The 13845-nt window shown below is 51.3% G+C and overlaps 1 protein-coding gene across 1 annotated transcript in view; it reads left to right on the forward strand.

The window, feature by feature from the left end:
• st13 (ST13 Hsp70 interacting protein) overlaps window positions 1–13845 on the forward strand; it is a 47835-nt gene that overhangs the window by 3244 nt on the left and 30746 nt on the right. The window contains exon 2 of the mRNA XM_043679913.2: window positions 10839–10896. Within this exon, the coding sequence (XP_043535848.1) occupies window positions 10839–10896 (58 nt within the window). The remainder of the gene's footprint in view (window positions 1–10838; window positions 10897–13845) is intronic.

The raw sequence follows: 13845 nt of genomic DNA on the forward strand, positions 1-13845 counted from the left end.
AGGAGGGTGTGCCAAGCAGGCTAAGATAAAAGGTATGGAGGAGGGACTTGGGGGAGGGGTGCTGGGAATACGATAGGTGGAAGGAGGTTAAGGTGAGGGTGATAGGTTAGAGAGGGGGCGGAGAGATCGGGAAGAAGATTGCAGGTCAAGAAGGCAGTGCTGAGTCTGAGGGTTGGGACTGAGAAAAGGTGGGGGGAGGGAAAATCAGAAAGCTGGGGAAATCTGCATTCATCCCTTGTGGTCGGAGGGTTCTTAGGTGGAAGATGAGGCGCTCTTCCTCCAGGCATCATGTTGCCATGATCTGGCGATGGAGGAGGCCAAGGACCTGCATGTCCTTGGCGGAGTGGGAGGGGGAGTTAAAGTGTTCAGCCACGGGGTGGTTGGGTTGGTTGGTGTGGGTGTCCCAGAGGTGTTCTCTGAAATGTTCCGCAGGTCCTTGGCCTCCTCCATCGCCAGACCATGGCAACACAATGCCTGGAGGAAGAGCGCCTCATCTTCCGCCTAGGAACCCTCCAACCACAAGGGATGAATGCAGATTTCTCCAGCTTTCTCATTTCCCCTCCCCCCACATTTTCTCAATCCCAACCCTCAGACTCAGCACTGCCTTCTTGACTTGCAATCTTCTTCCCGACCTCTCCGCCCCCACCCCCTCTCTGGCCTATCACCCTCACCTTAACCTCTTTCCACCTATCATATTCCCAGTGCCCCTCCCCCAAGTCCCTCCTCCCTACCTTTTTATCTTAGCCTGCTTGGTACACCCTCCTCATTCCTAAAGAAGGGCTTATGCCCGAAATGTTGATTCTCCTGTTCCTTTGCTGCCTGATCTGCTGTGCTTTTCCAGCAACACATTTTTTAGCAAATGAATTCAGTACATTAAAGTTCCTACTGTTCATTGAAAGAGTGACTTTTTAAATCATCTCATTAGTAGAAGGTTGATAATGTGGAGCCATTTGAACATGAATTTTGTAATGAGTTTGAAAAAAATGTGTTTGCTCTGACAGCTAGCTCTGTTATAATTTTAGCATGGTACATTAATAGCAGGTTGTATACCTATTATCCTAAATTGTGTTGGTCCAATTGGTGTGCTTCCTACGCTGAGCAGCATACATTGAATCCTTGACTGCTGATTTGTTAGTGCAATGTGAATTGACTTATTTTATTGAGCTGATTTCCATAGACCGTAGTCATCTTGTGCTTTCCAAATGGGTAGTTTATTATGTGGAGTTTGCACATTCTCACCGTATCTGCGTGGGTTTCCTCCGGGTGCTCCGGTTTTCTCCCACAATCCAAAAATGTGCAGGTCAAGTGAATTGGCCATGCTAAATTGCCCAAAGTGTTAGGTGCATTAGTCAGGGGGTAAATGTAGGGTAAGGGAATGGGTCTGGTGGGTTACTCTTCGGAGGGTCGGTGTGGACTTGTTGGGCTGATGGGCCTTTTTCCATATTGTAGGTAATCTAATCTAATCTTTATGAATTTTGGATATTGTGAGGTCAAAACAACCAAGGTTGGTGTAGTCCTTCTCTTCTGATGTCTGCATATGTGCAATTGTTTTGTTAAATCATTGGATAGCACTTAGGAATGGAATCCTGAGATGTTTCTCTACCTTAGCGTACCGTGTTGTGGTCAATTTGCTCTTAATTAAAATAAACTCATTCATTACAGAGTTGAAGTGTGATGCTGGAAAAGCATAGCTGGTCAGGCACCATCTGAGGAGCAGGAGAATTGACATAAAGATGCATGATGCCAACTCATGTAACATTTCATTGATCATCTCTGGGGCACGCACCAAACAAGCCCACTGCCTTGTGGCCAATCACTTCAATTTCCCCTCCCACTCTGCCAAAGGCATGCAAGTCCTGGGCCGCCTCCACCACCAAATACCTGCAGAAAGAATGCCTCATCTTCGGCCTTGGGACCCTCAAACCACGTGGCATCAACATCGATTTCACCAGCTTTCTCATCTCCCCTCCCCCAACCTCATCCCAAATCCAACTCAGCACTGTCCTACCTGTCCATCTACCTTCCCACCTCCTACCATCCCCACGGACATTTCACCACCACACCCCCCCCCCGCCCCCCCACCTCTATCTACCTATCGCCTTCCCAACTACCTCCCCCTATACAGCCACATCAGTGCCCTCTAAATTTATCTCTCATGCAACCCCACCTTATGCCAGAAACATAAGTTCTCCGGCGCCTCGGATGCTGCCTGACTTGCTATGCTTTTTCAGCACCACACTGATTGACTCTGATCTCCAGCATCTGCAGTCCTCACTTTCTCCTAATTCATTGCAGACCAGACCTCATAAAGCTGTGCAGTTCTGAGAGCTTTTTTTCATCTCCAACTCCTGAGAGAGCTGGCTGCTGCTAAACCGCTGAACAGTAAATAACATGGAGGTGCATGTGTTTAGCAATGAAATTGTTGATGGGGGTCAATATTTAGTATTTTTTGGTGTCTAATTGACAAAAAGGAGTTATTCAATCTGGAAAACAAATGGTGAAATCTATTAAAGTGCATAATGTCAGGGAATTAGTAAACAAGAGAAACAAGATCCTGGAATATACATTAAGGTTTTCCTGATGGAAGCAGAAATCATCTAAATATTTTTAGAATTGGGTAAATGAAGGAAAGGGAATGGACAGGCCACATGATATTAGACCGACTCTGTGGAGGGCAAACACTGGGCCAAATAGCCTATTTCTGTGGTGTAATTTTGTCAAAAATGCTGTGTAAACCACTGATTTTTAAATGAAAAGTTTGAATTTTGTTTTCTACAAATGACGCATTCTGGTTTCTTATTTCTGTTGAAATATCTAGTGATAAGATTAAATTGACTGGCTTATTAGTTTTATTTTGTGTGTATCTCTCCCTCTCCCTCCCTCTGTATATCTCCCTCCCCCGCGCTCCCTCCCCCGCGCGCTCCCTCCCCCCCGCGCTCCCTCCCCCCCGCGCTCCCTCCCCCCGCGCTCCCTCCCCCCCGCGCTCCCTCCCCCCCGCGCTCCCTCCCCCCCGCGCTCCCTCCCCCCCGCGCTCCCTCCCCCCCGCGCTCCCTCCCCCCCGCGCTCCCTCCCCCCCGCGCTCCCTCCCCCCCGCGCTCCCTCCCCCCCGCGCTCCCTCCCCCCCGCGCTCCCTCCCCCCCGCGCTCCCTCCCCCCCGCGCTCCCTCCCCCCCGCGCTCCCTCCCCCCCGCGCTCCCTCCCCCCCGCGCTCCCTCCCCCCCGCGCTCCCTCCCCCCCGCGCTCCCTCCCCCCCGCGCTCCCTCCCCCCCGCGCTCCCTCCCCCCCGCGCTCCCTCCCCCCCGCGCTCCCTCCCCCCCGCGCTCCCTCCCCCCCGCGCTCCCTCCCCCCCGCGCTCCCTCCCCCCCGCGCTCCCTCCCCCCCGCGCTCCCTCCCCCCCGCGCTCCCTCCCCCCCGCGCTCCCTCCCCCCCGCGCTCCCTCCCCCCCGCGCTCCCTCCCCCCCGCGCTCCCTCCCCCCCGCGCTCCCTCCCCCCCGCGCTCCCTCCCCCCCGCGCTCCCTCCCCCCCGCGCTCCCTCCCCCCCGCGCTCCCTCCCCCCCGCGCTCCCTCCCCCCCGCGCTCCCTCCCCCCCGCGCTCCCTCCCCCCCGCGCTCCCTCCCCCCCGCGCTCCCTCCCCCCCGCGCTCCCTCCCCCCCGCGCTCCCTCCCCCCCGCGCTCCCTCCCCCCCGCGCTCCCTCCCCCCCGCGCTCCCTCCCCCCCGCGCTCCCTCCCCCCCGCGCTCCCTCCCCCCCGCGCTCCCTCCCCCCCGCGCTCCCTCCCCCCCGCGCTCCCTCCCCCCCGCGCTCCCTCCCCCCCGCGCTCCCTCCCCCCCGCGCTCCCTCCCCCCCGCGCTCCCTCCCCCCCGCGCTCCCTCCCCCCCGCGCTCCCTCCCCCCCGCGCTCCCTCCCCCCCGCGCTCCCTCCCCCCCGCGCTCCCTCCCCCCCGCGCTCCCTCCCCCCCGCGCTCCCTCCCCCCCGCGCTCCCTCCCCCCCGCGCTCCCTCCCCCCCGCGCTCCCTCCCCCCCGCGCTCCCTCCCCCCCGCGCTCCCTCCCCCCCGCGCTCCCTCCCCCCCGCGCTCCCTCCCCCCCGCGCTCCCTCCCCCCCGCGCTCCCTCCCCCCCGCGCTCCCTCCCCCCCGCGCTCCCTCCCCCCCGCGCTCCCTCCCCCCCGCGCTCCCTCCCCCCCGCGCTCCCTCCCCCCCGCGCTCCCTCCCCCCCGCGCTCCCTCCCCCCCGCGCTCCCTCCCCCCCGCGCTCCCTCCCCCCCGCGCTCCCTCCCCCCCGCGCTCCCTCCCCCCCGCGCTCCCTCCCCCCCGCGCTCCCTCCCCCCCGCGCTCCCTCCCCCCCGCGCTCCCTCCCCCCCGCGCTCCCTCCCCCCCGCGCTCCCTCCCCCCCGCGCTCCCTCCCCCCCGCGCTCCCTCCCCCCCGCGCTCCCTCCCCCCCGCGCTCCCTCCCCCCCGCGCTCCCTCCCCCCCGCGCTCCCTCCCCCCCGCGCTCCCTCCCCCCCGCGCTCCCTCCCCCCCGCGCTCCCTCCCCCCCGCGCTCCCTCCCCCCCGCGCTCCCTCCCCCCCGCGCTCCCTCCCCCCCGCGCTCCCTCCCCCCCGCGCTCCCTCCCCCCCGCGCTCCCTCCCCCCCGCGCTCCCTCCCCCCCGCGCTCCCTCCCCCCCGCGCTCCCTCCCCCCCGCGCTCCCTCCCCCCCGCGCTCCCTCCCCCCCGCGCTCCCTCCCCCCCGCGCTCCCTCCCCCCCGCGCTCCCTCCCCCCCGCGCTCCCTCCCCCCCGCGCTCCCTCCCCCCCGCGCTCCCTCCCCCCCGCGCTCCCTCCCCCCCGCGCTCCCTCCCCCCCGCGCTCCCTCCCCCCCGCGCTCCCTCCCCCCCGCGCTCCCTCCCCCCCGCGCTCCCTCCCCCCCCGCGCTCCCTCCCCCCCCGCGCTCCCTCCCCCCCCCCGCGCTCCCTCCCCCCCCGCGCTCCCTCCCCCCCCCCGCGCTCCCTCCCCCCCCCCGCGCTCCCTCCCCCCCCGCGCTCCCTCCCCCCCCCGCGCTCCCTCCCCCCCCCGCGCTCCCTCCCCCCCCCCCCGCGCTCCCTCCCCCCCCCCGCGCTCCCTCCCCCCCCCCGCGCTCCCCCCCCCCCCCCGCGCTCCCTCCCCCCCCGCGCTCCCTCCCCCCCCCGCGCTCCCTCCCCCCCCCCCGCGCTCCCTCCCCCCCCCCCCCGCGCTCCCTCCCCCCCCCCCCCCCGCGCTCCCTCCCCCCCCCCCCCCCGCGCTCCCTCCCCCCCCCCCCCCCCCGCGCTCCCTCCCCCCCCCCCCCCCCGCGCTCCCTCCCCCCCCCGCGCTCCCTCCCCCCCCCCCGCGCTCCCTCCCCCCCCCCCCCCCGCGCTCCCTCCCCCCCCCGCGCTCCCTCCCCCCCCCCCGCGCTCCCTCCCCCCCCGCGCTCCCTCCCCCCCCGCGCTCCCTCCCCCCCCCCGCGCTCCCTCCCCCCCCCGCGCTCCCTCCCCCCCCGCGCTCCCTCCCCCCCCCGCGCTCCCTCCCCCCCCCGCGCTCCCTCCCCCCCCCGCGCTCCCTCCCCCCCCGCGCTCCCTCCCCCCCCCGCGCTCCCTCCCCCCCCGCGCTCCCTCCCCCCCCCGCGCTCCCTCCCCCCCCCGCGCTCCCTCCCCCCCCCCCCCCCGCGCTCCCTCCCCCCCCCGCGCTCCCTCCCCCCCCCCCCCCCCGCGCTCCCTCCCCCCCCCCGCGCTCCCCCCCCCCCCCCCGTCATCTCTTATATTGCTAAAGTAGAGAGGCAATCTGCTCAAGCTTCCCAATGTTCTTTCTGTCTTCTAATTACTCGCTGTATCTAGCGTTTTGTGATTTATGTATAAGAACACGCAGATCCTCCTGGATTGCAACATTGTGCAGTGTTCCTCCATTTTAAGTCAGCGGAAACCTAATTTTACCGTATTATACTCTTCACCTGCCAATGTTTTGCTCATTACTTTACCTATATATCCTTTTGCAGGCGATGTCCTCCCCATAACTCTGCAAAAAGCAACATTAGGCCATTTATGCCCTTGAATTTGCTATATCATCATTTTATGCTTGATTATGTCTTGCTGTCAACTACCCCCTTTGATTCTGAACCCCTCAAAATCTATCAGTCTCAATTTAAAATTTTTTAATTGACTCTACAATGTCAGCGTTTTGTTTTGGAAGGGGTTTTGTTTGTGCGTGTTGTAGAGGTGGTGAGTGGGTGAAAGAGCAGAGGAAAGAAAGAGGAGTGTGGTGGGAGCTTCAGACGAACCTTCATGTGCAGAAGTGTTTCTTGGCATCATCTGAATGGCTTAGTTCTAATGTTAAGCCCTCTTGCTCTTCGATCAAACCAACTAGAAGTTAAAAGTTTCTCATCATTCAATCATCTTGAACACCTCAATTTAATCATTCCTCCTGGTCAGTAAAAACTCAGATACTGTACCCACTGTTTTACCATAACAAGTCAAGGTCAATCCAGTGTACGTACAAGAATGTTTTCTAGTGGGAATTATTAGATTGTGACCTGAATAGAAACACTAGCAAATTTTTTTGCCCCTCTGTGTGAGATGTCCTCAGGTGATTTGATAACTGCAGTTGTCTCTGGCTTTTGTTCCTCTGTGGTTTGGTTGCACATAACGGTGCTGCTATATCAGCTTCAAACACAAAAAGGTTACTTTCAGAGGGTACCTTTCCAAGTGAGTTGCGATCCCATTGTTGAGCAGACTGGAATCAGCTCATTCTCTTGTCTGGGGAGAAGGGAATAAAAAATTTTCCAGTTATGACCCTCTGCTGCACTGCACTGCTACTCCCAAGAGTCATCAGAAATGTGAGAAAATTTGAGTACCACTGAATTGCCCAATTCTACCTGTCTATTCAGATTGATGGTATATGCGCCACCAGGTTTGTGTATTTAAGCATAAAGAAACTTTATGATGAACAAATTGTCTGACCAAAAAATGAGTTATTAAAATCGTATAACTTTACCCCTTCTTTCGTACTCACAAAGACACACACAGATTTTGAGTGGGGACAAAAAGCAGGGATAATACAATTTAGTAATACATTTTTGGAGTACAGAATTCAATGAGTTTTAGTTCAACATCTTCCAGTTTCCTTTGATCCCTTTTCATTCTTTGACAATACAAGATTCTTTGCATCAATGCTCAGTCTTCCTGTTGTTAGGTTCTTTTCCTGAGGTTTCACGCGCATGATACAATTCAAATTCACACGCACCAACTTCTGCAAACAGTTAAAGTTTATTAGTGGTGACCCCCTTTGACGACCCCCCCCCCCCCCAGCCATGAGGTTGAGTCAAGAAGCACTGAACAAAGAAAACACACCCTCTTTGTACAGGTTAGTTGGCCATGCTTACAGATACTCTGGCCACTTCCCCCATAGTCACATGCCACTCAAGACAACCCCCTCCCTCAGGGACTGTCACTCCCTCAGTCACATTTTACCCCAGGTACAATGGTAGGATAAGATCATCCTCAAGAGATGATTTAAGTGCCCTAATCCTGGGGAATTGTTGTGCAAGCGATTTCCTGACTCAGTGATTCCCCAAGACAATGCATGTGTGACATACCTACCTTCAGGGGATGGCTAGAAAGCGTTTCTGAATGAAAGAGATTGAATGATAGTTTAATTTGATAATAGTCGGGGGAGTAGTAGCAAATGACTGTCTAAATGAAGTGTGAATTACAATGGATAGTCATCCGCATTCCTGCATGCTAACTATGAGACAGTGTCACCCCCACCCACTTCCAGAATGTTCGGTTTTGCAATCAAGCTCTTTAATGTTACATTAATGTCCAGAGAGAGATTCCCGTTTAATCTGAGAATTGATCCTTTCATTACCTTTTGAAGGCTTTCTTTTTCTTTCCTTTGACAGAGGTGTGCAAAGCAAGCAATTAAAGGAAAAATATATGGTGAGAACAGCAGGCATTGGTGCATCTCTCAACAGGGACAGCAGGCTGTATCTTGATGCTTTCCTTTCAGAGGTTAAGATATCTCATCTACACTGCTTGCTGTCTCAACCTCATCACCTGGTCAGGGGCCAAATCAAACACTGGTGTTAAGGTGGGACTCCCTTGTACCCACACTAACTGGAGGAGAAAGTGAGTCTGCAGATGCTGGAGATCAAAGTTGAAACTTTATTGCTGGAACAGCACAGCAGGTCAGGCAGCATCCAGGGAACAGGAGATTCGACGTTTCGGGCACAGGCCCTAAAAGCCAGCTAAACCAGTGTCATAGATAAAATCACACTCGACACAAACAAGTGCTGAATTGTCTTGATTTCAGTGCCTCCAAACAGTGATAGTTTCTCATATACCTTGAGCTGCAAACAGTTCCAGTAAACATGATTTTTAAAAAAATAACTGCAGCCATTGTCTTTCCACAGTAGATTCAAATCAGTATTTTTTCAGTTGTGGTCCACAGATCAAAAATTAAAAAGTTGGTGCATGTATGGAATGAGCTGCCAGAGGAAGCAGTGGAGGCTGTTACAATTACAACATTGAAAAGGCATCTGGGTGGGTATATGAATAAGAAGGATTTAGAGAGATATGAGCCCCATGCTGGCAAATGGCACTAGATGATTGGCGTGGACAAGTTGGACCGACGTGGCTGTTTCCGTGCTGTACCTCTGAGTCTTTGTGGTCTTTACATCTGAATTGGTTTTGCACAATTCTGCATCTTTGCAGCCAAAGACTAGTTTTACATTGATCAAACAATTATGGATCTACTAGATGAAACATTTTATCTTTCCTCTAATTTTCCATTTGTTTGCTTCTGCCTCAGATTATTGCTGAAGAATCCTTCAGTATTTTTATCACCTGGAACTTGTCTATTTCAGTGCTGTCTTGTCTTGGTCATCCCCCCGCCTTTCACCCTCCGTAAGTTTGAACCTGTGCAGAATTCTGCCCCCCTGTCCTAGTTTGCACCAAGACTCATTCACCCATCATTCTGTGATTGCTGAATCATGCTGGTTCACAGTCCTACAGTTCCTCAAAGTGTTTTTTAAATAAAAAAAATCCTTGTTTTGAATTCCCCCGTGATTTATCTGTGTAGTCTCTCGCATGCCCATATCTATCCAGAACATTGTTTCTTTAATTTTGGCTCAAGTGCATTCCTAATTTCTTTTATCCTTCCATTGGTCGTCTCAGCTGTACGGCCTGAACTCCAAAATTCTCTCCTTTCGTGTCTCCACCTCTTGCCTTTTAGGATGATTCTTAAAGCCTGCTTCTTTGGTCATCTCCCCATATGCTTACATAAACATACAGCATGGAAACAGACCCTTCCGTCCAACTTGTGTATGTCGACCAGACATCCCAATCTGACGTAGTCCCATTTGCCGGTATTTGGCCCATATCTCTCTCCACCTTTCCTATTCATATATCCATCCAGATGCCTTTTAAATGTTGTAACTATCAGGGTTGGAGTTACAGTTTTGACTAATTAACATTTCTATGACCATCTTGGAATGTTGTATTGCATAAAGTCACTATGTAAATGCAAATTGTTGTAATTATCTGTTTTAAGAAGCAGCAATAAACCATTCCAAGTGACTTAACTAGTGGCATTGTTTTTTCTCAAAATAAGCTTGCAGCTGATCAAGGGAGTGTGCATTCGGGACTGGGGTCTACATTCCCTGGAAGTTGTGACTCATTCATAGAAACATAAAATAGGAGCAGGACTAATCTATGCAGCCCATGACACTCAGTCTGTCACTCAGTGTGATCATTGTCTTAATGCCTTATTCCTGCGCGCTCTCCCCATATCGTTTTCTGGAATTTTGTCTTTGTCTGTCTTAACTGTATTCAGTGCATTTGCTTCCATTGCCTTCTGTGGTAATGAATTCCATGCCATCACTACTGAGTGAAGAAATTTCTCTTCTACTGGGACTGAAATGGTCTACCACACATCCTCAGATGATGTCTCTTGTTCTGGACAGGAGAAACATCTTCCCTGCATCCAGTCTGTTTAGATCAGTCAGGATTTTATACATTTTTTATGTGATCTCCTTTCATCTAAACTCCGTGAATATGTGCTCTGTCAACCCTATTCCTTGTCTTACTACAAACCCGAAACACCAGAAATCGCTCTGAATCTTCACTGTGTTCCCTCTATGGCAAGAATATCTTCTCTTTATTAAAAAGAGCAAAACTACACATGGCACTCCAGGTATGGTCGCACCAAAGTTGCAAAAAGATTTCTTTGCTCCTGTACTCTCATAGTGAAGGCCATTTGTCTTCTGTTTGCTCCTCCTACTTGTTTTCAATGACCAGTATTGAAAGGCACCCAGATCGCTTTGTGTGTCAACCTTTCACAATCTATCAACATTTAAACAATACTTTGCAATTCAGGTTTTCCACTTTGGTAGGAAAACAAATATTTATCCATGTTAAACTGCATCTGCCATGTAATTTGCCCATGTGCACAACTTACATAAATTGCCCAGAAGCTTCTTCAGGTCTTCCTTGCCACTCATTCCCACCAACATTAGAGGATTAGAAACAATGGCTTCAGAGCTGAGACAAATTGCCTGACAATACAAGTACCAGACTCTTTGAAATTGTGGAAATAAAAACAGCCTCGCCCTTTGGCATATGAAATATCTTTCATTTACATTCTGATGCCTGTCCTCCATTCCCTGTGCTCATGGAACCTGGTGTCACTGACAACATACTAATAAGCCCTGTCTCGCTCTCGAGTCCTTGATGCACTTTGAAAAGATAAGGATCATTAGACTTATTCAGATATTTGCTCAGTAGTGACTCAACTGTCTATGACTAATAGTTTGGTAACTATTAGATTTTCTAAAATTACAGCTCTGCTTTTTCTTACAGTATGGGAGCAGTCATCCCACCAGCAGCAGAACACCCGAAATTTTCAGAGTCACCAAAGGTATGCCATTGTATTAAATACTGTGCTATCATCAGTGTCTGTTGAGCCAATCTGGGTTGTCTGGATGTAATTCAACAATAAGTATTTCCCTAAGTTCTTTTCCATCCCCACATTCCGCTTAACTGCCTACTTTGTTTTTGTCTATCTCAAAAGTCACATGGTGTTTGGTTGATGGAGAGTATTGATTTAGTGATGCTCAAGGGTAAGCTGGATGGATCTTTGGTTTGATTCCAGAAGAGACAGGAGCATAAGTAGATCATTTGGTTGATTGATTCTGCTCCACCTTCAGTTGGATCATATCTGATTTGATAATCCTCAACTTTTTTCCCTTTTCCTTATACTCCTTGATTCCCTTAATGATTAAAAGCCTACCTACGTCAGCTTGAATAGTCTTAATGACCCAAACGTGTCAGCTCTCTGCAGTACTGAATGCCATTGATTCACTATCCTCTTGGAGAAGAAATTCTTCCTTATTTTTGTCGTAATTTGGTAACCCCTGACTCTGCGATAATGCCCAGAAGACAGTGAGGTCTGCAGATGCTGGAGATCAGAGTTGAGAGTTTGTTGCTGGAAAAGCACAGCAGGTCAGGCAGCATCCAAGGAGCAGGAAAATCAAGGTTTCAGGCTTGAGCCCTTCACCAGGATGATGCCCTCTGGCCCTATACTGTCTCATAAGGGGAGTAACTTGTCCAAATCTACCCTGTCAAGCCCCCTAAGAATTTTATTTATATCCATAAGGTCACTTCTCATTAACTCCAATGAGTACAGGCTGAACTTCCTCAAATGCTTTCGTGAGAAAATCACTCCATACCTGAGATTTACTAAATAAACTTTCTCTGGGCTACTACCAGTGCCAGTACATGTTCTCTTAGCTGAGAGGATAGAAACGTTTTTCATTATTCCAGATGTGGTATGACTAGTACCTTGTATAGCTTTAACAAAATTTCTCTTGTTTTTTAACTCCTGGTTCTTTGAAATAAAGGCCATTATTTCATTTGGCTTCCCTATTATCTTCTGTTGAATACTAACTTCTCGTGATTCGTGCATGAGGACCCCCAAATCCCTCTGGTTCTGCAGCTTTCTGCAGTCTTTATCTCTATTTAAATAAAATGCAGCCCCTCTATTCTTTTGCAACATGGCGATAAGCCCCTCAGTTAATTAAACTGAACACCCAGAAAAGCTCATCTCTCCTTTTTAATCTGTTAAAATGAGTGACAGAAAAATCCCACAATCTACTATTTAACAAAAATAATATCAATTTATTCTTAACTCTCAAACTGAACATTAAGCAACAACTATTCACAAAGTCCCCCCCCCCTTTCTCTTAACTGCTTATTATCTGCCTCCAACTCCATAACAATATACTGTTCCAATAAAACTTTTGTTAAAATTAATTTCAAAACCATACAGCGGCTGTCATTGTCGGTATTTTTCTTCTTTCGGCTGAAGATCTCCCTTGGTGGTCGTCATTTTACGTGAAGACGTTTCGTATTAAAAAGTATCTTTGATAAAGAGTGTTTCAATCTTTTGGGGCTCTCGCTCGCTCTCGATGGCAGGTTCTCTGCCTGACTTTGAAAATGCCTGCATTCTTTTATATAACCCCAATGTCAGATCATCTCATTGGTTTGATGTTGGCAAAAACAATAAATTCAAACTTGATTGGGTTTTAATACACTGAGGCATTAGTTCAATTCGATTCCTGATGTAGGGCTCTTGCCCAAAACATCGATTCTCCAACTCCTCGGATGCTGCCTGGCCTGCTGTGCTTTTCCAGTGCCCCACTCTCGACTCTGATCTCTGACATCTGAAGTCCTCACTTTCTCCTAGTCATATGACAGGTGCTTGTAAGCACTCCGAGCAAAACAGCATTCAGTCTCTCTTAAAGGTGCAGTACATGCCTTCAACTTCATAACAGTTCTTTTTGCTAAAGTGCAAAACCTCATATTTTCACGCATTATATTTATCTGCAAAGTTTTTGCTCTCTCACTTAACCTGTCTAAATTGCTCCATGAACTCTGTCATCCTCAACACTTGCCTTCCCACCTCTTTTTAGCATTTACAAACTTGTCCATCCTACATTCACATTCCTGATCTAGGTCATTAATGTAGTCTATAAATAATTGTGGTCTCTGCATTGATTGCTGAGGTACTGGTTACAGATTGCTTCACTAAAAAGGCCCCCTTTACCTACACACCCTATCTTCTTTTAGTTGACTAAACCTCTGTCCATGCTAATATGCTACCTCCAATGCCATGGGCTTTATTGATTCCTGTCCACTGGTGTCTGGAGCTTCTCCTTCCCGGCCTCCTGCACAGAATACAGAAATTGCTTATAAAATAGCCCTGACACACAACATTTGACATTGTTTTAAGGGGAAGGAGAGAATAGGCATGTAAATTGTACAACCTAAATTAGTTGATAGACTGGTGGCTGGTCAAACAATGGATCTGAAGTCATCAAGATCAAAATAGCTGTCCTATAGCTGAGGTTTAATGGATCAGTAGCCTTTTTTTGTCTGATATTTTGCATTCTTTTATATCTGTTTCTTGTGCATTGTTTGTATAACAGCTGGTGCTCCAAATGATTTTTGTGTATCTGTGCAAAACTCACAAGTAACAGATGGGATAACGAGTTTAATCCTGACCATCGTGGTTATTATAACAGCACCGAAAGTAGCCATTTGCTGTTGTCTGTATCATTGAAAAATCTGTGCACTCTCCCACTTTTTCTCCATACTTTTATTCCTTTTCAGATACATTTACATATCGAAAGTTATTTGGGCTTCACTGAGGGGACTGTTGGCGCAGTTGTAATTTCATTAATCAAGTAATCTAGAGGCCTAGGTTAATTCTTTGGGGATTGGGTTTAAATACCACTATAGTGGAATTTAAATTCTATTAATAAACCTAGAATTGAGAGCGAGTCTTCGTTTCAATCATTGTTATTAT

This window comes from Chiloscyllium plagiosum, unplaced genomic scaffold (genome assembly GCF_037043375.1).
Source record: "Chiloscyllium plagiosum isolate Xiang-an unplaced genomic scaffold, Cpla_swu_hap1 HiC_scaffold_33, whole genome shotgun sequence".
Taxonomy (NCBI): domain Eukaryota; kingdom Metazoa; phylum Chordata; class Chondrichthyes; order Orectolobiformes; family Hemiscylliidae; genus Chiloscyllium; species Chiloscyllium plagiosum.